This window comes from Engystomops pustulosus, chromosome 8, assembly GCF_040894005.1.
Source record: "Engystomops pustulosus chromosome 8, aEngPut4.maternal, whole genome shotgun sequence".
Taxonomy (NCBI): domain Eukaryota; kingdom Metazoa; phylum Chordata; class Amphibia; order Anura; family Leptodactylidae; genus Engystomops; species Engystomops pustulosus.
This window is the reverse complement of record NC_092418.1, coordinates 38,604,357-38,631,572: the sequence shown is the minus strand read 5'-3', so window position 1 is coordinate 38,631,572 and position 27,216 is coordinate 38,604,357. Positions and strand designations below refer to the sequence as shown.

General features: G+C 43.6%; 1 protein-coding gene across 1 annotated transcript in view; it reads right to left on the bottom strand.

Annotated features, from left to right (window-relative positions):
- Positions 1–3,762: 3,762 nt before the first annotated feature.
- Positions 3,763–27,216, bottom strand: part of ZC3H7A (zinc finger CCCH-type containing 7A) — a 38,906-nt gene continuing 15,452 nt past the window's right edge. The window contains exons 6-23 of the mRNA XM_072120699.1: positions 26,857–26,937; positions 26,749–26,787; positions 25,109–25,142; positions 23,952–24,223; positions 20,640–20,787; positions 20,486–20,553; positions 19,576–19,774; positions 17,100–17,261; positions 15,931–16,127; positions 14,905–15,005; positions 11,705–11,886; positions 10,116–10,189; positions 9,733–9,866; positions 9,538–9,643; positions 6,136–6,244; positions 5,376–5,494; positions 4,945–5,108; positions 3,763–4,096 (exon numbers count right to left, since the gene is read on the bottom strand). Coding sequence (XP_071976800.1) covers positions 3,907–4,096; positions 4,945–5,108; positions 5,376–5,494; positions 6,136–6,244; positions 9,538–9,643; positions 9,733–9,866; positions 10,116–10,189; positions 11,705–11,886; positions 14,905–15,005; positions 15,931–16,127; positions 17,100–17,261; positions 19,576–19,774; positions 20,486–20,553; positions 20,640–20,787; positions 23,952–24,223; positions 25,109–25,142; positions 26,749–26,787; positions 26,857–26,937 — 2,379 coding nt within the window. The 3' untranslated portion in view covers positions 3,763–3,906. The remainder of the gene's footprint in view (positions 4,097–4,944; positions 5,109–5,375; positions 5,495–6,135; positions 6,245–9,537; positions 9,644–9,732; positions 9,867–10,115; positions 10,190–11,704; positions 11,887–14,904; positions 15,006–15,930; positions 16,128–17,099; positions 17,262–19,575; positions 19,775–20,485; positions 20,554–20,639; positions 20,788–23,951; positions 24,224–25,108; positions 25,143–26,748; positions 26,788–26,856; positions 26,938–27,216) is intronic.

The following is a 27,216-nucleotide window of genomic DNA, read 5'->3' as shown; positions in this document are numbered from 1 at the left end:
AGTGTGCAAAGTAGCAGAGCCCGTAGGTGTGTCGACCGGAACGGCAATTAATATTTTACATGATAAGTTGGTCGATGAAAAAATTGTTGGCCCAATGTGTGCCGCGATTGTTCATGGTAGACAACAAGCGGATGCGGCTGTTTACTCCGAAGCAGTATTTGGAGCAAAGTAAGCGAGATCCAAAGGAGTTATTGCTTCGAGTTGTCACCGTTGATGAAACCTGGATTCATCATTACACACCAGAAACTAAGCAACAATCAAAACAATGGATTTCTCCCAGTGAATCTGCTACAAAGAAGGCGAAGACGGTCCCATCGGCCCACAAAGGTCATAGCGACAATTTTTTGGGATGCGAACAGTGTCATCCTCATGGATTTTTTAGAAAAAGGATGAACGATCACTGGACAATACTACAGGGAGTTATTTGACAAAAAACTGAAGGAGACACAGCATTTGGCGAAAAAGAAAGTGCTGTTTTACCACGATAACGCACCAGCACATTCATCCGGAGTTGTCACTGCCAAACTGCATGAATTGCGTTAAGAATTGCTTCCGCACCCCCGTATTCACCCGATCTGGCTCCCTGCGACTTTTTCTTGTTACTTAACACAAAGAAATAGCTCGCCGGGAAAAATTTTGCTCAAATGAGGAAGTCATCACCGAGACAGAGGCATATTTTGGAGAGATTGACAAATACTATTTTTTGGAGGGGTTAAAAAAAAACGGCAGGAACGTTGGGAGAAGTGTATCTTTCTAAAAGGGGACTACCGTATATATTCGTGTATAAGCCGAGTTTTTCAGCACAAAAAATGTGCTGAAAAATGTCCCCTCGGCTTATACACGAGTCTAAAAAAAAAAAAAAAAATTACCTACTTAAAAAAAATAAACTTAAATACTCACCCTCCGATGTCGGCGCGGTTTACCGATGTCCCCAATGTCAGCGCATCCCGTCTTCTTTCTTCTCCGCGGCTCCTCTCCTCTCTTCTATCTTCCGTCATGGACGCGGCCATGTTTTCTTAGTGGCTGCGCATACTATGACGTCAGCAGCGGCCGCGTCATAGTATGCGCCTGCTAGAAGATAACATGGCCGCGTCCATGCCGGAAGAGAGAAGAGGAGCCGCGGAGAAGAAAGAAGACGGGACACGCTGACATCGGGGACATCGGTAAGTCGCGCTGACATCGGAGGGTGAGTATATAAGTTTATTTTTTTAAGGGCCGTGGGGGCAGGCTGGCTGTATACTACTAGGGGCTGCTGTATACTACTGGGGGCTGGCAGGTTGTATACTACTGGGGGGGGTTTGACCAATGCATTTCCCACCCTCGGCTTATACTCGAGTCAGTAGTTTTTCCCAGTTTTTGGTGGTAAAATTAGGGGTCTCGGCTTATACTCGGGTCGGCTTATACTCGACTATATACGGTATGTTGAAAAATAAAAAAAAATCTTTTTTTAAACACGGGTACCTATGGGTACTTATTGAACCACCCTCGTAGATACAAATTATACATTTGGGTCTATGTTATTTCCACAAAGCAAACAAATGACTCTGGTATATAATCATATTAGGTTTATTTACGGCCCATCAAATCGACACATACAAGATGATAAAAGGTTAATATATAAAAATACATTAAAACACTGCAGCAACCAATCAACACTTCACAGGTTATGAACAATTTGGCAAAATTTGGAAAGATACTAAAGGTTTAATGGAAAAATAAATAAGGTTTCTTAATATGTTTGGTCATTTAACTTTCAATTAAACAGTAACATATTTGTGATTTTGGCAATTATTAGTTAATGTAGGGGGTGTATATGTATATATTAATATATATATATTACATGTGGATCCCAATAGTGTTGTTAAAATACAGATGTGGTCTATGAACATCCACAATGGATTTCTAGCTTTAGATACTGTGCTGCCCGGGAAGCAGAAATACATAGCAGAACATTTGTAAATTGTATTCATGATAAGTTTGTATCTCTGCACAGCTGTCTATGCACTGCAAGAATCTATAACAACTAAGAACAGGTCCACATGCAGAGGAATAAAGAAAATCTCCTATAACAGTATCTGATAATCCTTAAAAAAGATTTCTGCCTCATCAAATCCTTTACAAACAGTGTATAACGGAATTAAAAAACAAAGAAGGAGTGATAGTTCCCTTAGGAATCCCCTGTATGGACCCTTATGGGTCCTGAAGCACCAGGTTTATTTGGCTCATCAGTAGGTGACCACTATAGTGATCATGTGTGACCCAGAGACAGGTAAACCAATAGGGGAAAGCAAGGACATGGGATTATTTTTCCTTTTGTTATTTTATCCCATTTTCTCTTTATTTGTAAGGAGCCCCCGACTGGATAAAAGTTACAATCACGAGGCCGACAATCACATGTACAGCACAGTGGAATATATTAGACACAATACATTGAATGGACAGTTTATTCAAAGGTAATTAAAAGAGAAAATATGTGTTATTCAAGCCACAATCAGAATGGTCAGAATCAGGCAGAGAACACTGAACACAACAGAATGTAAGGTCAAATAATGGCGTGAATAATAAGCACAGGATGGTGGAGAATTTATTGAAAGTAGGGGGGGGGGGTTTCAAATGCGGAACCATAATACCCCTGGGGGGGGCTCTGCTCCACTTCTAAGTGTGGGGCTGTTCCATAGGACTAATAGAAGTAAATAGAGCGCTGGCTGGGTATGCACACTGGCTGTCCATTTAATAATGTTCTCACGAGGACTCATAGACCCCCATTCTAATGATCACTGGGGGTTTCAGCAGTCTGACCACTAACGATAAAACACATTCTCAATGTAATAATTGGGAATGGCCATTTAAAATGAGGAAGATAACCATCTTCCGCACAGAAGTGTCATAAATCCCAATCCCATGCAGTGCATGTGCGGTCACTCCTCATTTATGTCTGTGTACGCTTGGATATTTTTGGCACTTCCATTGGCATGAATACAGAGTGGCCGGGCATGCATGTCAAACTCTTCAATCGTTCCAGCCAGCATCTGGTTTCAACAGATATGTGTGGGTCGTAGAAGTGGGATCGCACTTATCATGTATTTATGGCCCATCCTATGGAATAGGTTTCTGTTGGTGTAATGAACTATTAAAAGTAATGTCTCAAGCTGCACTTATACAAATCCATGTCACAAAACATTAAACGCAAGTCAAGCTCATTAACAATACAATCTTAATACAATGTCAAAAAGCTAATAGACCCCCCCCCACCCTGAGGGTGGGCTATGTTAGGCACATGCCAGGCACCTATACACTTGCAGGCAATGCAATCACTTGGTCACTGTCACAAAAGAGGTGATATGTCAATAATTAAAAATAGGAATGACGGAAATATAGAGTCCTACACGGGAGCTAACAAACATCCTGACATTAACACAGTCCCTACCAATACTGCCTGTCTCACCTCCATTTGGAGACTAAACTGAGGGGCTGAACCAGGATAATACAATTATGTTATTACGTGTGTATTTTTTTTTCATAAAAATATATGCTCCGAAATATCTGAAGATCATAATAAGAGGATTTGGCCAAAGCCAAAATATACAGGACAGTGAGAATATAATCATTAAAACTTAATCTTCAGAAATGTTCAACCCTTTCCCATTAAATGTGAGATTAGTTTACTGTAATAATCATCCATTATAATATAGTATCAGCCTGCGATGCTGACATATCAGTACACATCATTATCGCTCCTTTGCCTTCTTATTTTTTACTCTGAGACCATAATCTATTCCGTGAGATCTACATCCACAAAATGCTGTTCTGCTTGACATGAGGAGCAGGACCTGATGTTCTAACAACTCCAGGACCTTGGTAACTCTTACACCGTTTTATCCAGATGGGATTTCATTCGTCAGGCGCTTAGTTGAAATCCTTAATCAAAAAACTATATTTCCCAAAGTCATTATCATCAGGGTTAATGAGGTGATCATTGCGAGCTTTCATTAGTTTTTGGCATAAGACTTTTCTCCTCTCTTCCCATTCCAGAAGTTCAGCGTTTCCATGAGCAAAACTGCACTGGTCTCCATTGGGACAGGAACCAGATATGAACCTGATTGCAAGAAAGGTAAAAGGAGAAGGTTAATTTGATACTTAAATAAAAAAAAATTAGAACATTTTATATATATTAAATAATAATAAATAATAATAATTCCTTTATTTATATAGTGCTCACAGATTATGCAGAGCTTGCCAATTGGTACCTGTCCCCAATGGGGCTCACAATCTAATCAACCTACCAGTATGTTTTGGAGTGTGGGAGGAAACCGGAGGAAGCCCAAATGTTGACCCTAAGACTTGAACCCAGGTCCCCAGTGCTTTAAATTGCTTTAAAATAGCTCTGAGCATGTCCTGAGCTGCCTAATGCTGCAAGAAGAGTGTGAAGGTCAGATTATTAATGTACCTCCTACACCGATCCACGTATTTCCTACTGTATGGGGACCCCGGAGAGAATCTCCAATCATAATCTTCTCATTGTTCGATCGATCAGAGCAGAGAACAATTATAAACTGCTTTAATAGGCATGTTGGCACTTTCAGATAAAGCAGTGGGTCTTAGGTTGTAGTATTTGGTCTGTAAAACGTCCACCACGAGGGCCGCTTCACACGAACACGTGCAGCCCGTGTAAACGTGCTGTATTGTGGCACGATCCCGCGAGCTGCACACATAGTGGTGGACATTCCCTCTCCTGGATGTGCAGCTGCGCCCCAACTGTAATATTTTATATAGTTCTGGCGCAGAGACCCCCGTCCTATGTTGTGTGCACAGCCTGTGAGATCGTGCCGTGATACAGCACATTTACACAGACTGCACACATTAGCGTGAAGCACCCCTTACCGTTATAGGCTGAATGGATAAAAATACATTACCATTACTGTCAAAGCAAGCATGCGGACCTACCTTTTACATATGCTAAAATGGCCGGTAGGGAATCGATGTTGCCAAATGTTTTGATCATCTTCAGAGTGGAAAACCTTCTCTTTGTGCTTTTCTGATGAGATGTGCATCTTCCACTGACGCTCACTATTGCAGTTTTTACCACAAAGCCAGCAATGAAAATCAACCTGCGATAAATAGAAAGGTGGGTGATATTTGTGACCATAGCCCTATGTAACATAACAGTTACGCCAGTTTGGTGAATGGTGATGACATATTCGTTTAACAAAAACTCTCTGATATATTAGTCTCCATACAGCAATACCCTTCATTATTCTTTATTTACCTGCAGAACAACCTGCTACTTGGATGTTAACATCTAGGCAGAAATTATATTTCACTTTTTAACACTGGAAATATCTTTTGTAAAAAAATAAAACTAAATAAAAACTTACTGCAGTCTCTGCATAGTCAGTGGGCAGGTGAATTTGTTTGTTCGCTTGACTTGAAGCCTCATTCCCTTTTACAGTCTTCTTGCTGTGTAACTTGTCATACAGCTGATCCATGTCCTGAACTGACCAGAAAGTGAGAAGATCACAATGCAATCCACTGCAGTAGAACAAGCACTAAACAAAGAGCCCGCTCTGGGGTGGCAGAAAGTTTTATATATTCTTTCTTTTGTTTGTTTTTTAAGGAGGTGGTCACATGTGGCATTCAAAATAGTGTTTAGCATGCATGCTCATCCTGCCACTTCACCCATTAGTGAGAATGGGATCCCCATTCTCTGGAGAGCTGGGGGTCACGTTCTTGTGATTGGTGGGGTATCACAAGTTAGTCCCCCACCAACAACTAGTTATCCCCTATTCTGTAAATAGGGGATGACTTTTATACCTTGGACAACCCCTTTAAGCTGCTGCCGGGGGGTTTAATTACAAAAAAAACATTCAGCCAAGTCCACTGTATATGGAAACTAACAAACATCCGGCCCAAGCTATCTTATATGTATAGGATCATTTGGTCAGTGAATGCTCAGTATTGTAATAAGTTTATTAATAATAATCATTATAGGACAAATTGAACAATCTCCAATAAGGGATAGAACGGTCATGTTCTTCAAATTACTAAGTATTTGTTCTAAAGTTTTAGAGTGTCATTTAATTACCAGGAAAAACAAGCAATGAAAGTAACATTCAGGAAGCGCTTAGATTTACTTACTGCCGAGATCTTTCATGAAGGTCCAGATTTCTTTCTCCTCCTGGCTGTGAGCAAATGCACAATTTCCTATATACTGACATTTTTTGCCATTCAATATATGATGACACAACTGTGGGGAGATAAAACATACACTAGTTTATTAAGTATTGATTGAGGCTTTACTGCGATTCCCACCTTTTACATAACGTATATACTCGATTATAAACAGACCCAAGTATAAACCTAGGTATCTATTTTTTAGACAAAAAAAACTCGGAAAACCTATTGACTCGAGTATAAGCCTCGGGTGGGAAATACATTGGTTACAGCCTCCACCCAGTATATAGCCACCCAGGCCGTGCCCCCTGGTATATAGCCACCCAGGCCGTGCCCCCTGGTATATAGCCACCCAGGCCGTGCCCCTTGGTATATAGCCACCCAGGCCGTGCCCCCTGGTATATAGCCACCCAGGCCGTGCCCCCTGGTATATAGCCACCCAGGCCGTGCCCCCTGGTATATAGCCACCCAGGCCGTGCCCCCTGGTATATAGCCACCCAGGCCGTGCCCCCTGGTATATAGCCACCCAGGCCGTGCCCCCTGGTATATAGCCACCCAGGCCGTGCCCCCTGGTATATAGCCACCCAGGCCGTGCCCCCTGGTATATAGCCACCCAGGCCGTGCCCCCTGGTATATAGCCACCCAGGCCGTGCCCCCTAGTATATAGCCACCCAGGCCGTGCCCCCTAGTATATAGCCACCCAGGCCGTGCCCCCTAGTATATAGCCACCCAGGCCGTGCCCCCTAGTATATAGCCACCCAGGCCGTGCCCCCTAGTATATAGCCACCCAGGCCGTGCCCCCTAGTATATAGCCACCCAGGCCGTGCCCCCTAGTATATAGCCACCCAGGCCGTGCCCCCTAGTATATAGCCACCCAGGCCGTGCCCCCTAGTATATAGCCACCCAGGCCGTGCCCCCTAGTATATAGCCACCCAGGCCGTGCCCCCTAGTATATAGCCACCCAGGCCGTGCCCCCTAGTATATAGCCACCCAGGCCGTGCCCCCTAGTATATAGCCAGCCAGCCCGTGCCCCCTAGTATATAGCCACCCAGGCCGTGCCCCCTAGTATATAGCCACCCAGGCCGTGCCCCCTAGTATATAGCCACCCAGGCCGTGCCCCCTAGTATATAGCCACTCAGGCCGTGCCCACTACTATATAGCCAGCCAGCCCGTGCCCCCTAGTATATAGCCAGCCAGCCCGTGCCCCCTAGTATATAGCCACTCAGGCCGTGCCCCCTAGTATATAGCCACTCAGGCCGTGCCCCCTAGTATATAGCCACCCAGGCCGTGCCCCCTAGTATATAGCCACCCAGGCCGTGCCCCCTAGTATATAGCCACCCAGGCCGTGCCCCCTAGTATATAGCCACCCAGGCCGTGCCCCCTAGTATATAGCCACCCAGGCCGTGCCCCCTAGTATATAGCCACCCAGGCCGTGCCCCCTAGTATATAGCCACCCAGGCCGTGCCCCCTAGTATATAGCCACCCAGGCCGTGCCCCCTAGTATATAGCCACCCAGGCCGTGCCCCCTAGTATATAGCCACCCAGGCCGTGCCCCCTAGTATATAGCCACCCAGGCCGTGCCCCCTAGTATATAGCCACCCAGGCCGTGCCCCCTAGTATATAGCCACCCAGGCCGTGCCCCCTAGTATATAGCCACCCAGGCCGTGCCCCCTAGTATATAGCCACCCAGGCCGTGCCCCCTAGTATATAGCCACCCAGGCCGTGCCCCCTAGTATATAGCCACCCAGGCCGTGCCCCCTAGTATATAGCCACCCAGGCCGTGCCCCCTAGTATATAGCCACCCAGGCCGTGCCCCCTAGTATATAGCCACCCAGGCCGTGCCCCCTAGTATATAGCCAGCCAGCCCGTGCCCCCTAGTATATAGCCAGCCAGCCCGTGCCCCCTACTATATAGCCAGCCAGCCCGTGCCCCCTACTATATAGCCAGCCAGCCCGTGCCCCCTAGTATATAGCCACCCAGGCCGTGCCCCCTAGTATATAGCCACCCAGGCCGTGCCCCCTAGTATATAGCCACCCAGGCCGTGCCCCCTAGTATATAGCCACCCAGGCCGTGCCCCCTACTATATAGCCAGCCAGCCCGTGCCCCCTAGTATATAGCCAGCCAGCCCGTGCCCCCTAGTATATAGCCACTCAGGCCGTGCCCCCTAGTATATAGCCACTCAGGCCGTGCCCCCTAGTATATAGCCACTCAGGCCGTGCCCCCTAGTATATAGCCACTCAGGCCGTGCCCCCTAGTATATAGCCACCCAGGCCGTGCCCCCTAGTATATAGCCACCCAGGCCGTGCCCCCTAGTATATAGCCACCCAGGCCGTGCCCCCTAGTATATAGCCACCCAGGCCGTGCCCCCTAGTATATAGCCACCCAGGCCGTGCCCCCTAGTATATAGCCACCCAGGCCGTGCCCCCTAGTATATAGCCACCCAGGCCGTGCCCCCTAGTATATAGCCACCCAGGCCGTGCCCCCTAGTATATAGCCACCCAGGCCGTGCCCCCTAGTATATAGCCACCCAGGCCGTGCCCCCTAGTATATAGCCACCCAGGCCGTGCCCCCTAGTATATAGCCACCCAGGCCGTGCCCCCTAGTATATAGCCACTCAGGCCGTGCCCCCTAGTATATAGCCACTCAGGCCGTGCCCACTACTATATAGCCAGCCAGCCCGTGCCCCCTAGTATATAGCCACTCAGGCCGTGCCCCCTAGTATATAGCCACTCAGGCCGTGCCCCCTAGTATATAGCCACTCAGGCCGTGCCCCCTAGTATATAGCCACTCAGGCCGTGCCCCCTAGTATATAGCCACTCAGGCCGTGCCCCCTAGTATATAGCCACTCAGGCCGTGCCCCCTAGTATATAGCCACTCAGGCCGTGCCCCCTAGTATATAGCCACTCAGGCCGTGCCCCCTAGTATATAGCCACTCAGGCCGTGCCCCCTAGTATATAGCCAGCCAGCCCTTACCCCCTTGTATGTAGGGGGGGCCCCTAGTATACAGCCGGTCAACTCATGCTCCCTAGTATCATATTTGTGCTTAAAAACTTGCCTTATACTCAAGTATATATGATATTTCATTCAGAAAGTGTCCAAAATAACTGAGATCAAAGGCAAACTAGAAATAATACCACAAGCTATTAAAGAGTCAATCACTAGTTTTGACCCCCCTTCTGCCAGTGCTCTATAGGTGACTTTTCCTTCTCACTTCTAGGACAAGAATTACAAATGGCCTTTTAAAGTAGGCCACATTTCAGCCCCAGATGCTCACTGCCCACAGAAATCTCAATAAAACAGATAAACATAAAGAAACGGGGGAGGAGTGGGCAAATGCATAATTAAAAGAATTAAGATTCCAATCACCTCAAACTGAACCGGTAATGGCTTCTTTGTGGGACACGGCCGGATAGAAATCCACTTTTTGCGCTCATTGGACATTACAAGAACAACCTGGCGATCTTTAGACCACCTACAATACATGAATAATGCATTAATGTACATCCGGGCTTCCACAGAATTATTTATTAGTCTAGCGAATTATCCCTCATCTCTACTTACGTGTGTCTGGCCTTGGCACTACAGTATTTGCGGTTGTTGTCTGATTCAATCACTTGGCCATTTCTCCAGCATTGTCCGCAAACAAATTTGATGTTGAATTTTGGGTGTCCTGGACTATTGGCAATACTCAACAGCTTCAAACACATTTATAAAATCAAATCAGTTAAATAGAGTACAAGACCTGACAGATTATACAGAATATAGAGAAAACAAAATAACCTTGGTATGATATGGACTTAAAAATGAAAATAACATCAGTCTTTGCTTTTTTAGCTGAACCAAAACATATTCTTTCCACAAATGAGAAAGCAAATTGTATAACATAGAATATATAAGCCACATAGACAATAGTAGAAAACAAACATCAAGGCCGAAATCTTTACCTGGGGCTTTAGTGAAACGGACTCCTTTGACCAATATGACTCAGACTCCTGAACAATTCTTTCAAAGGAAATTCCTATGTATATAAAAGTAATACATATATTTGTGTGTCCATAGAAATTAATGTTGATGCAGTCATTTCAATGCACAACAAAGTGAGAGACATGGAAAGAAAGAGGCTAATGAGCCGCCAACATAAGCTTAAATTTATATCTGGATGTGTAAATAGATGAAAGCTGAGAATCCTCAGTAGTTGATAGCAAATAAAAGTTAACTAAAAAAAGGTGATAACACTTGCAAGCTTTCCAGACTACTCAGGTCTCTTCATCAGGTACAAGACAAGACAACATCCGTATAGGACACATATTTATACACAAATGGACGCAGTAATACTATGGTTGAGGAGTGATAAGCAGCAGAACAATCAATCAAGGTAGATAGAGAAGAGTAAGAGTGAGATGGTTGTATTGTTCCTTGATTGAGATCTGGCCCATGGCAGTGATGACCCCACCAGGTCTGAGGAGCAGATTCCTTAAGGCTACATTCACACGATAGTGTGCCCGCTGTACCATAGCATGGCGGGCACACGTCGGCCGCCCATTAGAAGAGGAGGAGGTGAGCACTGCTCACCCCCGCCCCTCTCCACAGCGATGTATGGCGCGTAGCGCCTTATTCCGGGGAAATATAGGACATGTACTATCTTAACAGTACAGTGCCGCTCCCGCAAGGCAAGAGCGTCCATTACCGTCTATGAGGGACATATATACGACATATATACGTTGGTAGTATATACGTCCCCCATACGGCCATGTGAATGTAGCCTAAGAGTCATAAAAAGAAATAAATCCATGTGACTCATTTATTCCTGTTCTGTGAGAGTCAAATGTTATCATAAACTTTTTTTAAAAAATTACAAGTACTGTACTTTAAAAGTTTCAACTTTGTGGTGAGGGCTGCAAAAGTGTTTTGGCACAGGAAGATCTTGTCTTTTATGCTGTGACAATGAGAGTTTATCCTTGTTCTCAGTTGTTGCCCTGTTTCCCCCATATAGAGGCTCCCAGTAGGACATCTAGCGAATGTGTCACGTGGATTTATGTCTTTTTATGACTATTAAGGAATCTGCTCCTCAGACCTGGTGGGGTCATCACTGCCGTAGACCAGATCTCAATCAAGGAACAATACAACCATCTCCCTCCCCAAGTGCTACAATATTTACAGCTAATAGTGTTACTGTGTCCATTTGTATATAAATTTGTGTTCTATTCAGATGTTATCTAGTTTCATGCATAATGAAGAGACCCAAGTAGTCTGGAAAGCCACAAAGAAGAAAGCAAATGTGTAGATTATACAGACTGCCCTTATCAATGCTCACAGCATTGCACAGGAGAGACTTTACATACCATTTTTGATATAAAAGGTACAGAATATCTTAACGTAAATTACAAATCCTTCCAACGCAGAAAATGAAAAATTTTCTAATTGATAGTTTACCATTAATGGCAATTTTCTGGAGTGCCGTTGTTCTAGTCCCCATTTTAGGGCAACATCAGCCAGGAGGATAGATATCTGGTGCATTAGTGTACAGGCTCACCTGTCTTTTCTTGTATGACCCAAACTCTAAGTTCCACCAAGCTGTGGGCATAAAAGCAATTGTCATCTCTTATGCATCCATATCGGACCTCATGTCGACAAAGATCAAGTACAAGATGTTTGTTGAATGGACGGATCTTGTAGTATTTTACAGAAGAATCTCTGAATATGTGAACAAGACACCTGTAGGAAGACATACACATGATGAAAACACTGACATTTAGCATATTCAGGCAGTCCTGGGGTTACATACAAGATAGGTTCCTTGGGTTTGTACTTAAGTTGAATTTGTATGCAAGTCAGAACTGTATATTTTATAATTATAGCTCCAGACAAAATTTCTTTTTGTCCTAGTGTCAATTGGATTTTCAAAATTTTTTGCTGTAATGGGACCAAGGATTATCATTAAAACTAAATTACAGACACCTTACAGCTGATCAGTGCAGTCTGGGACTATAGTAAAGCATCCAGAGAGCTTCATCAGGGTTCACAGTGGGCAGAGGGGTCCGTCTGTAACTAGGGGTCGTCTGTAAGTCGGGTGTCCTTAAGTAGGGGGCTGCCTGTAGTCGCGTTTATTTTATTAGTGATGAAATATGGATACAAAATTTTTTCACGTAAGAGATTTCTTATTTGGCTCATGTATTTTGCTTTCCCGCTCGAGTTATTGTAACACATAAGATCATCCAAATGGAGGGCGAGGGCTTTCTAATCACTTAAACATGGATTATATATTATGATTATTTTTATTATTATTTTATAGGTGCACAACATATATAGTAATACTACAAGAGCAGCTCAGCACAATGTCTGTATAAATGCAGATGTTACATTACTCTCCCCATCTCCTTAAAAGGGTTGTCCAAGTTTAAAAAAAAAACTATATGTGGCCGGAGCGGGCTGCCTAAAACAATAAAGCTGTACTTACCTTCCGGTGCCCTCCGGTATCCAGCACTGCTGTTGCTCCGGTCCGGGCGCCATGTAAACAAACATGGCCGCCGGAGCAGCGCTGCATTCAGCTTCCGGCCGGACCCGACAACCTTCCGGCCCCCATACACAATGCTGTGTATAGGGACGGATAGGCGTACCCGGCCACGGCCAGCCGGAAGCTGAATGCAGCGCTGCTCCGGTGGCCATGTTTGTTTACATGGCTGGATACCGGAGGGCACCGGAAGGTAAGTACAGCTTTATTGTTTTAGGCAGCCCGCTCCCGGCCACATATAGTTTTTTTAAAACTCGGACAACCCCTTTAATTTGCTTGTTTTGTTGATTTTATTTATAGTTAGATACAGTCATGTGCTATGAGATCAATGTCAAGCATTAGTCCTATTTAGTCATCCCACAGATGTATAACCCCATGCCAGCATATGATGTAAACTCCCCCCTGTCCACTGTATAAATCGGGAGGCTCTGCTGTCCTCCACGTCTACTTGTGCAAAGAATTGCAATTATATCAAGTCTTTCAAGGTTTTCTGGCATACAAGCATTGATAAATTTTCCTCTGTCAATGCGTTGACTTGTGGTGTTTGCATGACATTTACAAACGCAATTCAAACGCCAAGGCTTCTGGCCCAATCCAATCTGTTCTTTCAGTGAAACGCATGTGATTGGTAACCAGCACCTAGTGTTTTGCAGGTACACAATGCAAAACACCTGTTGCTTCTTGCTGATTGATTGGTTTCACTGGAAGTGCAGATGCGATCGGGCTGAGCCCAGCCCCCGGGCGTTTGCATTGAGTCTGAAAATGCAATGCAAACCCTGTGGATGCATTCACACGTTCAGTTTTTCATAGGCAGTTTTCAGAGTTTAAAAGCAGGTATGGATCATAGTGGGTGCATAATGGGGACAATATCATTCAGAGTTAATTTGTAATGGGTCACAGAATTTGATGGCGCTATATAAATAAAGATATAATATTGTTATTATTGCTACTCCTTTTCTTCACTCCACTCCTGGCTTGGACATCGGAAACTGTATCTGAAAAACTGAACATGTGAATGCACCTAGTTTTTGCTTGATGGAGAACGAGCTGCTGAGACTTAATGCTCTCCCCTCTCCATAGAGTTCTATGTAATCTGACCTCAGTGGCATTCTGTCTGACTGTCTACTCAACAAAGAGTAAAAAGCGGAGTAGAAAAGGAGGTGGGAAGAAGGGATCAGGGGTGTAGTCAGCTGCTACAAAGCATGGCCTGAAACAGTGTCTCTTCAAAACCAGCATGGGTCAGGATGAGTGTGAGATACTGCATAGAGAGTTCAAAATAACATCTCTCTTAAATGGGGCAGAGGGGAGAACCATAGTTTTCCTTAGGCAGCAGTGATTATCCGTTCAGCGTCTCAGTGGAAGCCATGGAAGACTAAGTGTGGACTTTCTACCTGGACTACGGCATGCTACAACCGAAGAGGGGTGAAGTACTCATGCCAAATGTGCCTTTGTTTTTATTGCTTAAACTATAAAGTGTTTTGAAACTTCACGGTGGTCTAAATTTAACTTATGTATGGAGATTATCCGTTCACCCCTTTAAGGGAGGATAATAAAAGCCAAAGGAAGAAGAGAAAGATCTTAAGATGGTATTTTTTTTGTATCAGTTTGTACCATCAGGTAATCCATCTTTATTTATGCTGAGCATGCTGTAATTTACATTCTAGAGTTTCAATTCAACCTCTAATGGCCGAAGCAGAGAAATAATAATTTTTAAAAAAACGTATGACAATAATTAATGAAAAACGAAAATAAGGAGGGTATCCGTTTTTTTTTAACTGATCTGTTAAAGGTAACTGTAACAATTTTTTTTTTAAATGATCCTTTGATATTGATGGATCTGAACGCACATATGAACTGGCCGTGTGTGAACTTATATCAGAACCCTATGTTCAAAAAAAAATAATTTTTAAAGATTTTCACCTCAATAATCACTACCACTCGTTATTCTCTGAGGTCTCCTCTGGGCAAATGACTATTTAACCAATCACTGCTTGACGCAGTCACCCCCATCAGACAGTGATTGACCTAACAGGCACATTGAGATCAGCAAGGATTTTTTTTCTTTTAACTATTGCAATTTTCCTTCATTGTCGTATGTAAAAAAATAAATGAATCATTAATCCATTGAAGCCCTCTGACTTAATGATCACTATAACAACATCTGAAGAGGAAAGCCCTGGCATTTATAGCTCAGTTTATAGAAACTCTCCTTCCATACTCACTTATTTTCTTCAAAATGATGCCTTGCCACAGGATGTGAGCAGCTAAAGGGGTTATCCTTATTTTTTTCACTAATAATCCTGGGTTTGTGGTCAAAACATTTCTGGAATAAAAATATTATCAACTAACAATATGAAACTTCAATTATCTTCAAATACTTCTGTCCATACAGTAAATGTGCTCAGGTGCTTTCTGATCTTGTAATGTTATGGATGGATGTGCGGGAAACACAATTGTTAGGGTACGGTGTCATAGACTAGGTACCAAACCTGTAGAGTGGCAGTGCTGGTGAAGAACACTTTACATGTGCTAATGTTCTATGTAGTGCTAAATATGGCTTCCTTCACATCTCAATGTTCGGTACGTTCAGTATATACGACTGGAAAGCTTCCGGTGTATACGCTAAATGTGTACACAGACATATACTGGCAGGGGGGGAAAAATTTTTACCTCCAACTTCTGAGTATGGATAGAAAAATGAAGAAAGCTATGTCTTGCCATCCGACTTCATGCTGCAGAGCGTCCCATATGATCAATGAAGGCCAATAGAGCCTATGGGGGACACTACAACTGTGTAGCATCCATTCCCAGGGAGCTCCCCAGTGATGTAACTGTCTATATAAGGACACCTGGGAGACACTTGGACAACAGCTAATCACTGACTGCTTGTCCTTAAAGCAAAAGATGTGAACCCTGTGAAGCTATAGCACCTAGGGGCTCTCTTAACACCCCCAGGAGCCCTCCAGAATGAAGGAGGCCATGGATAACAAATATAAGGGGATAACTACAGTCATGGTTCCTGGATCTATGAGTAAGTGTCCCAAGGTTATAATGCTGGTTTTTGTTTAAAGGAGTTGTTCAACAAATTGGACTTATCCGAAAGATAGAAGTGTTTGTCTGCCGAGTCTGACCATTGGGAGCCCAGAGAAGGGAGGCTCACAAATTCAAATCTGCAAACAGGGAACTAAGCACAATGTATGATGTGACCTTCCCACAGTCTGTACATAAAACATTATATCACAATTTACCTCGCACAGAAAAACAAAGGCCCCAGAGTACTCCTGCAATAGATGAGGGATAGTCAGATTGACTTTGCTGTTGCCTCCAAATATGGTTTCCCTGCAAAACATTCCTTTTCTCTCCAGCGTCCACACGTCAATCTCTTCTTGACTATACGCAAATGTGCAGCACCCTGGGTAAGTGCACTCCATGCCCTGAGCAACATCTTAATAAAACAGAAGAAACATTTACAAAAGGTAACAACTACAATAAAGAAGTTAACCTAAAAATCCCCCCCCCCCAAAAAAAAAAAATGTAAAAAAATACATGCACCAATCAGAATAGTATTTTGTGGTTTCAAGGTGATGTCACTGTGGCACAGAGTGGGTTTGAGATGCAATGTATTTGGAAGTCAACTTAAAGTGTTCTTTCTAGTCCTAAACCCATTACTGACCAATCAGTAGGCTAGGCCATGGATTCAACTTGTGTAAGTGAAGCATCCATGTGAATCCCAGTACCCCCATGTTTTCCAGAAGGGCCTCAATATGCAAGCAATGCACTCTGATCCAGTCGTCTACATGATGCTAAATTAATTGTGACCCAGTAACCTTCTTTTAGTGCTCTGTGCTCCACTTCTGATGTACCCTTACAGCTGTATACACATTTTGATTAAAGATCGTGCCTGGGTAATGGGATAACCTTTATTCACTTGCCCTACTACTTTACAGTGCTGCCCAATCAGTGTATGTCCGCTGCCCATGCTGGGTGGTTCTCCCTCGTATGGCAACCAACACTACTGGCAACAAAGTAGGTGGTTTCCTATTTAGCCATGCCAAATGTGTTTGAACATATGCCACTGGGCACAGCTTGTTATACTGGTTTCACAAGTAACTGGAAAGGAAACCACAAGAATAGACACAGACAATATAAAGATTGTACTGTATCTAGTACACGAAGAACAGAATATCAATCACACAAGACAGGAACACCCAGGGGGAGACTGGCACTGCCACAGTCTGCTCTATCATGCTGCGCAGGGCATCCTCGTCTGCTCCAGACCATACTATGGGCTTAATAACCAAACTTAAGGCCACTATCTGTACAGCGCTGCATAATCTATGTGAGCTATATAAATAAAGGAATTATTATTATTAATTATTAGCTGGGCTAGTTCAGTTATTTAGCAATCTCCAATTACCTTTACATATGTAGTATTGACCCGCGTAGTGATTCTTGATTGGTCTCGGTCTTATTCTTTTCCATGTCTCGTCTACAGGACTCTTTATTCTTCCTATGAAAATGTCTTTTTTGCATTTGTGATCCAGTTTAGGTTGATAATTATAGCTCAAAGGCTTTGCTCCTAAAAATAAAAAAGGTCAATCCAGCATATTGTATGGGAAATAAACATAAGATAACGGGGGCGTCTGGTAGCTGGTGTCTGCGGGCAGGAAAGATGTGCAACTGCTCCAAATCATCTTTCTGGTTGTATAATCTGCTGCTACCTTCTACAACACCACAGTTTCTTCAGCCATGGACTCTGTACCCCCCTCACTCTCACTACAACTAGACAACCGGAAATCCTGGCACACCGACCTCATAGAACATCTGAGCCAAAGTGCCAGGAGTGCTGAACGGCGTTGGAAGAAATCCCTCTTGAAGGAGGACCTTCTGTCATACTAGCAGGGGGTCTTCCCCTACAAATCCGCACTTGCATCTGCCAAACAAGATTACTTCATTAATCCTATATCTCACAACCCCAGACAGCTATTTTCTACCTTTAATTCCCTTTTACGATCTCGGAAACCCTCCCCAATCGCTCTCATTTCAGCTGAGGGAGTTTCAACCTTCATTCCCCTGCAACCCACCCAGGATATCCGATTCCCGTCCCTGTTAAGTAAATTCTATTCCCTTGCTGACAAGAAAGTTTCCTCCATGCTGTCAAGCCCACATCTCACTACTTGTGCACTTGACCCAATTCCATCACATCTTATACCCACCCTCACCACTGTGCTCATTCCAGCCCTAACCCATCTCTTTAACCTTTCCACATACACTGGTATTGTTCCATCGTCCTTTAAACATGCAACGGTCACACCCATCCTAAAGAAGCCATTTCTGGACCCATCCACTCCACCAAACTATCGTCATTTGCTTCAAAACTCCCGGAACAACATGTTCACCAAGAACTATCTTCCTACCTTTTGTCCAACTTTCTCCTTGACAAACTACAATCTGGTTTTTGACCCAATCACTCCAATGAGACCCTGACCAAAGTCTGTAATGACCTTCTGTCAGCCAAGGCAACACACCACCCCTCTGTTCTTCTCCTCCTTGATCTGTCCTCTGCCTTTGACACGGTTGACCATTATCTCCTGCTGCAGACGCCATGTTCTCTTTGTATCACCGACCGTGTCCTCTCCTGGATCTCCTCATACCTCTACATCCGAACGTTCAGTGCATCACTCTCACACCACCTCTTCACCTCGGCCTCTCTCTGTTGACGTCCCTTTAGGTTCTGTCCTCAGACCCCTCTTCACCCTTTACACCTCTGGCCTGGGACACCTAATTAAGTCATATGGCTTTCAATGCCACTCCTATGCAGATGACACACAAATCAATATTTCTGATCCAGATATCTCCTCTCTTCTAGACAGAATTCCAGAGTGTCCATCAGCCATATCCTCCTTTTTCACATCCCGTTTTCTAACACTTAACATGGATAAAACAGAACTCAATCTTTCCTCTTCCTACCACCTCCCTCCCATCAGACCTAACCGTCACAATTCATGGCTCTACACTCTCCCCAATCCCTAAAGTCTGCTGACCTGGACTCATCTTTGACTTTGCCTTATCCTTTAAGCTTCACATACAGGCCCTTACTACAACCTGCCATCTTCATCTCAAGAACATCTCTCGCATTCCGACCCTTCCTCAATCCAGAGTCTACAAAATTACTAGTCCATGCCCTTATTTCCCGCTTGGGCTACTGCAAGATTCTTCTCTGCTGTCTCCCAGCTAACTCCTTAACACCCTTCCAATCTATCCTAAACTCTGCTGCCCGGCCAATCCATCTGTCTTTTATGCCTCTCCTCTCTGACAGTCTCTCCACTGGTTACCCATTGCACAGCAAATTCATTTTAAAATACCAACCATGACAGACAAAGCCATCCACAACCTGTCCCCTCCATGTATCTCTAAACTCATCAGGCAATACGGCCCCACAGGTAATCTCTGCGCCTCACAGGACCTTCAGCTTTACTCTACTACCATCTGCTCTTCTCTCAACCGCATCCAGGACTTCTCCCGTGCATCCCCCAAACTCTGGAACTGTCTACCAAAATATGTCAGACTGCCCCCCACTTTCCAAACCTTAAAACGTAACCTGAAAACCCACCTGTTCAGGATCGCATTCAACACAAAATAACTGCACTGCTCTGCTCCCTCACCTCATGTCTCTATCTTCCCTCCAATGTAGATTGTGAGCCCTCACAGGCAGCGTCCTCCTTCCACTTGTCTCCTGATCTCAGTTTTTTTTTTTATTTGTACTTACTTGGATTTGTTCTGGTCTTAATGTAATGTATGTGAACCCCTACTGATTGTACAGCACCATGGAATTAATGGTGCTCTATAAATAAATAACAATAATGAATATAAATCGCTGGAAATGATCTTACCTGCTTTGGTATAACACAGCTGACAAGCCTGTCTGAACTCATGGGTATCCTCCAGCGGATTGGGGCTCCTTGCAGTGTAAGTGATATTTGTCATAGATGATGGATCCTCATTAACACCATCTAATACGTGCGCTTTCTTAGGTGCAGCCGCAAAATCTACTGGGCTTTCTGATCTCAGAAAGTATGAGGAATTATTTACCTTCATATTAAAAAAGGGGACATAATGTCATTTTAACAGTCAGACAATGACAGGTGGAAAATGTGCAATGTATATCAGCAGCCTATAACTATAGCAGAGAGAACAAGGCAATTCACTCATGGTGTCACAATCAGTATAAGATATTTATATGTAATATGTATTACTTAAAGAGGTTGTCCATTATTGCAAAACAAAGTTTCACAAATGTCATTGAAGAAAACAGTCGCTCTACAGGTCGGGGAAAAAAACATTATGGTAATTGTGGCAATTATGCATTTTAAAAGGGGTTGTCGCAAGTTTGCAGTTATCAGATAGAAGATAACCATCTGATCGGTGAGGGCCCTGGCTGCTGGAACCTCCACTCATCAGGAGATCAGACCCCACACGGTCTCACTAAAGGGTAGAGAAGGAGAACGAGCTTGTGTCATGATGCTCCTTTCAATAACATGGGAGTGTTAGCAGAGTGCTGTGCTCAGCAAATTCAATCTCTAGCACTCACTTGAATGTGAGTGGGACGGAGATAACCGAGCCCTGTGCTCAGCATTTACAACACTCCAATGGGGTGCAGGACACATGCTTTAACACAGGGCTGTGGAGTCAGAGTCATGATAAAATGGACTCCTCAAATATATAAGAAACTCTAAAAAAATATATATAAAATTCCCTTTAAATAGTTTGTTCTTTTCCTGATCTAAGACCAGGGCTACTCACAGAATAATTATTGTGGTCCACTAAACCTGACTTCTGTATTCCATTCATATGATCCAAGATGGAAACATCTAAAAAGACAAAGTACATTGTACATTTTTATACTTCCACAAGCAGAGTCATTCTTTATATTGTTCCTACAAAGGTTTGTACCTACCTCTTTGGGAGCTTGTCGCAGCCAAGGGGTTTAGAGAAAAGCTATCCAGACTGGGTGATACCAATGGAGAAAAGGCATAACTCATCAGAGATGGTTCCAGTCCTGGGAAGTCGTTCAGTATACTGGATCCACCTACAGAACTGCTGGTCTGTAAGAGAACAGGACACTTGTGTAGAGGAGATAACAAGAGATAAATAAGTTGTGATGGGAAGAATCATCACAATTCATTATTCTACAATGAAAAGTTAGTAACAGATGCTGCTCAGTCCAGGCCTGAAATGTGATGTTCAGCCAAACTCTATGCAGAGAGAATTGGTAGTTTTTGGCCCCTATTCTAACCAGGAATTAATAAGTATCAGATGGTGCGCAGCCCCCATAAAACATTGGCTGCCATAAAAGGTAATCAGTTGGATGAACATCTTCTACTCTACTTCTCCGCATGTACAGTCTGAGACATGGATAGGAACAGACACAGAAGGAGTGAAATAAGGGGTTGTCAAGTATTACAAAAACTTGGCTTCTTTTTCCAAAAACAAAATTACCCCAGTTCACATTCAGTATGATGCATGGCAGCTCTGCCCCTTTAATTCAAGCAGAGTTGTAATACCCGACACAACCTGTGGATCTAGGAGAAAGAACAAGTTTTCTAACCTTGTACAATCCCTTAAACTTCTAACATGAACCACTATTGCACCTCAAGGACCTTTAAACCTATAAAGTTGCGCAAAAATTTTTAAATAGAAGCTAAAGTTTAAAAAATATAAGCATGGCTATGTCACAGCAATGCCTTTCTTACACCCCACTACCTATCCAATGCTTGAAGTATAGTTCTGGTCACAAAGGGTCTCGCCAATAGAAACACCACCAATCACACACTGTGGCATCCTGCGTCCTCCACCACTTTAAGTGTATGGGACTGAGGAAAATCGCCACATGCTGAACTCACCAATCTCCATCAGTCTTATAGAGAATGAATAGAGCAACAGTGTGCACATGCAATCACTTCTACATTGATCACTGGGGGTCTCGGCACTGGGACCGCCCACCGGTAATGGACACTAGTTGGACAGGTCATTGGTAGTTGATCCAGGGGGCAATATCATTCACCACAGTCAATCAGCTTCGGCTACACCATGCCCCTGTAGCCTCTGATGTCTCACCTCCCGTAGCTTCTTGGCAACGTGCCCACGTATGTATGTGCCCACGACTACAGAGCACATAGCAATAGCCCCGATACCCCTGAGGATGCCACAATAGGTGATGAAAGATGTCGGGGGGGGGGGGGGGGGGGTCCAATATAGGTTTAAGCACAGTAGGAAAAAGTGTGTGATAGTGATCAATGTTGGGGAGCTAGATAGGTAGCCTTAGGTCGTAGCAATAGCTAAGTGGATGAGAGAATAAATACAGATGTAAATTAGAAAAGGTGGAAGAGGGAGACTCTGGGTAGTAACCCTATGTAATCCCTACCCTAGCTAAGGGAGGGAGGAGATACATATCTCATACAGAGAAATACGGATTGTTGTGTCCCTCCCCCCAGATAATTTTAATACACAATGGGAGTTGGGAATGCAAATTGTCATATTAGAAAAAATTGTTTTAATGAAATAAAAGGGTTAAAATAGCGAGCTTGGCAGGTTATTCCTTATGGTTTGTTTTATTTAAATTATGCTAATGAGCCTGAAGAGCTCCCTTGGGTGTAACCAGAGCCACTCTGTGCAGGAACACTTCCCCCTCCCACTGTGTGCTGCACTGAAATTACATCAGAGAGAGGGGGAAAGTTCTGAGTGAACAGAAAAGGGGGGGGGACAGTGTAACAGCCTGTGAAGCTAGATCACAAAGGGGCTCTGGTAACATCCCACAGAGCCCTTCAGGTTCATTAGTATCATTTTAAAGTTGATTTTAGAAGGAAGGAGGCCATGGGTAATAAATATGGGAAGAGTATCGCAGTCGCAGTGCCTGGTTTTGATGGTAGATTTTTTTCAATAAGTTCCCTGAACACTTACAATTATTAATAGACACACAAGGATGATCGTTCATAAAAGGAAACTTAAAGTAGGTTTAAAGGTCCCTTGCAACAATGCATAAAACCACAAGGCTCTACAAATTAATCACTATAGAGCCTGGGTGCCATATATTATTACCTCCAGATTCATGGATGACCCAGATAAGAGCAGCCTAAGGAACAGATTGCACATTTTATTTCTCACTTCTCTTTTTATACTTGCAGCTTTAAGATTAAACGTAAAAGTGAATAAATCCAAGTAACGGAGGCTCCAGCGCCATTATCTGCCAGTGAGAAATTATGTGACCATTATAAATTATATAAAATGGCTCTTCACTGTAAAGATAACAGCGCTCCTGGAGAATTACTGCAAAGGAATATTTCCATCTTTTATCATACTGTCACGTTAAGGTCTGTGCTGATTTATTTCATTAAGGGCTGTTTTACTCATACAGATCTTCAGATCCTCTGTATGGACATAAGTAATAGATCCTTGATGGGTGATGCCAGTATATAAAGAACAGCACAGGATGCCTGAAGATACTGCAGGGTTTATATGTCAGACTGCCCCATTAACAGGCTGACCACTGGATGAGCCTCACACCTTGATAATAAAGTCCTATCTTCAGGTGGCATGCTATAGAGCAGGAGAAGCAGAGCTTAGTGTACAAGTGTCCACCTGCAGGCAGCATGTTATAGAGCAAGAGGGGGATGAGCATCATGTACAGTGTCCTATCTGCAGGATGTTAATAAAGCAGGATAAAGAGATTAATCAGACTGATATATAACCTTGTGGGAAAAGGATTTAGTACAACCTTTCCTTCAGATTTCTACTCTTTGTATTGTTAGCATCTCTCGTTAAAGGGGTTGTAAACTTTCAGCAAATAATTGCTATGGTTTGTGTAAGGAAAAGTTAAACAATTTTCAGATATACTTTATGTATCAATTCCTCATGGCTTTCTAGATCTCTGCTTGCTGTTCTTCTATTGAAAGCCTCTATGCTAACTTCCAGTGGATGTAAATCTGCCCATGGCCATGAGGTGTCACATAGGTGCACAACTCATTAGTGTTACACGGCTCTGTGATATAACGAGCCGTGCACCTGCATGTCCATCACATGACCATGGACAGATTTCTATCCAGTGGAAATATACATAGCGGTGTTCTATAGCAGAACAGCAAGCAGAGATCTAAACAACCGCAAGGAATTGACGCAAAAACTATATAGGAAAATTGTATCACTTTTCATCAAATATCAATGATAGTTCGAAGCTGACAACCCCCAAGTGAAATACATTGGTTATTCTCACCATGTTTAGCCCATTGCATGATGGCACAGAATCAAGCATTCGGTCCAGTTCATCGCCAATTATTTCATCGGGAAGGCTTGACAATGGAAATAAAACAGAAGTATCACCGCTCATAAGTGCTGAAGGGAATACTCCTGCCTCAGACACCAGGGGTAAACCTGGGGAGACTGAAGGGACTGGACCTGGTGATGCTTCTCTGATGGATTCATTGTTCAGACTCAGTGTGGAGAAAAGCAGATGAGGAGTTTCCAGGTGATTAACTTCAGGCAAATCTGCAATAAAATATAGTGTCAATTATTAGTTGACACTATTATTAGTGGTCAACCCCTAATAATACGGGCACGGCAATGTAGGGGGGTGCTTAGGATAGCTAAGTCTGTATCAGTTCAGTATGGGGGTGGTCACACTGCCCAAAGCCCTGCTAAAAAAAAAACATTAAACCTCTATAGTACAACTATGCACACATAGCATCCAGGAAAAGTATTGCAAACACAGAATGTGACCATCTTTCCCTGCTGCTAATAATGAATAGTTTTGCTGGTGGTGCTAGCAGCTAATACTATATGTATGAAACGTGTGCTTGGAGTCAGAACCACCACAAATCTGTAATAGATGACCCAAGGGTGCATACACACGCGAATCCTCTATGGAAAATATTACAAACCTCCTCATGTACATTGGAATCCACAGATAGCGGTGAACACTATTCTGCGCAGTATATGGAGCCGAAAGGTGATAGCTCCTTGCACTCGGCAGTGGTGGGGCTGTGTTACTGCAGATCCTGCCACTGCACACAGTTTAGAGCAGTCTACTTCTGACTCTATCCATGCTGAACCTGAGGGACCTGAACCGATCTTATACTAATGACCAATCCCAAGGTCATAGTGAAAACAAACAGGAGGCATGGGTGTAGCTACCGGACGCTACAGGGACACAGATCAAACTGTATTTAAGTGTGTAATTATACGGCACCAAACAACTGATGTGCCTGCATGTGTATGCGCATGTATGGGCTGGGTGTCATCCCTTATGAGCATAGACCTTCATTAGTAATTTCTTATTAAAGCGTAAAATAACAACTCTTGTAACCCGCAGTCTCACTGCGGTCCATGAACAGCAGGCCTTCCTGTAACATAGTAGACATGCGGAGCACTTACCTGGCTCTATTTGATCAGCAAAACTATCAGATATCTGCAATTAGAATGAAAATGTAATATTGGTTATGAAATGATGATACATAATGCATGTTCTTCCATATAAAATATTCTTACTACGTGGCCATTTGGTAAATAACACAAGTCATTGAGCTCCACTCTCTTACCACAAACAGAAATGTAATAGGAAGTACACTGTACAATTTTCTGTGTAATCCCAAGTTATAATTCTGGAGGACTTCAACATGTATTCCACAGTAAAAAAAAAAAGTACCGTATATACTCGAGTATAAGCCGACCCGAGTATAAGCCGAGGCCCCTAATTTTACCACAAAATACTGGGAAAACCTATTGACTCGAGTATAAGCCGAGGGTGGGAAATGCATTGGTCACAGCCTCCCCAGTATATAGCCAGCCAGCCCCTGCCCCAGTGTATATAGCCAGCCAGCCCCTGCCCCAGTGTATATAGCCTGCCAGCCCCTGCCCCAGTGTATATAGCCTGCCAGCCCCTGCCCCAGTGTATATAGCCTGCCAGCCCCTGCCCCAGTGTATATAGCCTGCCAGCCCCTGCCCCAGTGTATATAGCCTGCCAGCCCCTGCCCCAGTGTATATAGCCTGCCAGACCCTGCCCCAGTGTATATAGCCTGCCAGACCCTGCCCCAGTGTATATAGCCTGCCAGACCCTGCCCCAGTGTATATAGCCTGCCAGCCTCTGCCCCAGTGTATATAGCCTGCCGCCACTGCCGGACAGATCGCACAGAAGATATACAGGGGTCGCCGGAAAGGTGAGTTTAGATATATTTATTTTTTTGACTCGAGTATAAGCCGAGTTTGGGTTTTTCAGCACATTTTTTGTGCTGAAAAACTAGGCTTATACTTGAGTATATAAGGTAAGTAAAAGTATTTGGGAGTATTTAGTTAATAGTATAACTAAAAAATTTCCGAGAGCAATGTCAAATAGGCACCACAGCCTTAGTGTGCGCTTAGCAATAAACAAGGTGAGGGTGAATAATAATAATTCTTTATTTATATAGCACCTTCAGATTATGCAGCGCTGCACAAAGCATGGCAAATCAGTCCCTGTCCCCAATGGGGTTCACAACCTACCAGTATGTTTTTGGAATGTGGGAGGAACCCGGAGGAATCCCATGCAAACACGGAGAGACCATACAAACTCTTTGCAGATGTTGACCTGGATGGAATTAGAACCCAGGACTCCAGCGCTGCAAGGCAGAAGTGCTACCCACTCAGCCACCATGCTGCCCCTAGGGCTGATGGATAAGGTACAGAGACCCAAGTCAGAACTGTACACAAGGTTTTCCTTATTGCAAATCGGAATTACTTCAATCTAGTTTGCAGTATTATAAGATCCTCTTTATAAAAGGTAGAGATTCTGATGATAGAAAATGATAGAACATACATGAATTGTGCTCATTATACCACAACGTGCACAATGCACTTCTAGCATATGGTCACCATATACAATTGTGTGAAATGGGCCTTAGTCTGAACATTTTTTTTTGAGTATAGTTTATGAGGATCACTGAAAAACAGATGCTAAGCTAAATGGATGCAAATTGGCTGTGAAAAATGTCCATTTTTCACTGCTGAGAGTCAGTTCTTCAGCGTGCATCTAGCCTTACCTTTTCTGAAAGATCCACGGCTGTGGCCCGGGCATTAGGCTGAAACAGAGAAATGTTGTTATTATATTAGAACCAAGATAATATTAAAAAAAATATATGCACACTCACCTGTGTCCTAACATACGCCTTCCTAATTTTTAGCCCCAGCTTCACAGCCAACTCGTGTGTTAATTTTACCACACTCTCATCCTGTGGAAATTGAGCAAGTACATATTTATGGAGAAATATTTCTCAATGTATCTATTCAGCAAAATAATAATCTCACACACATTGCAACAGCAAAGAACAAACACACCAGGAAAAGGATACACTGTACACATATACTGTTTTCGCTAATGAATGATAGGGCAGGTTGAGCTTCCTGGTACTCCATCCAACAGTGTGGGAGCGCTCATTAGTGAGAAAAGGATGCCTGTTCTACGAAATGATAGGGGTCCCATTCCCCATGATTTATGAGGGTCCCAGCAG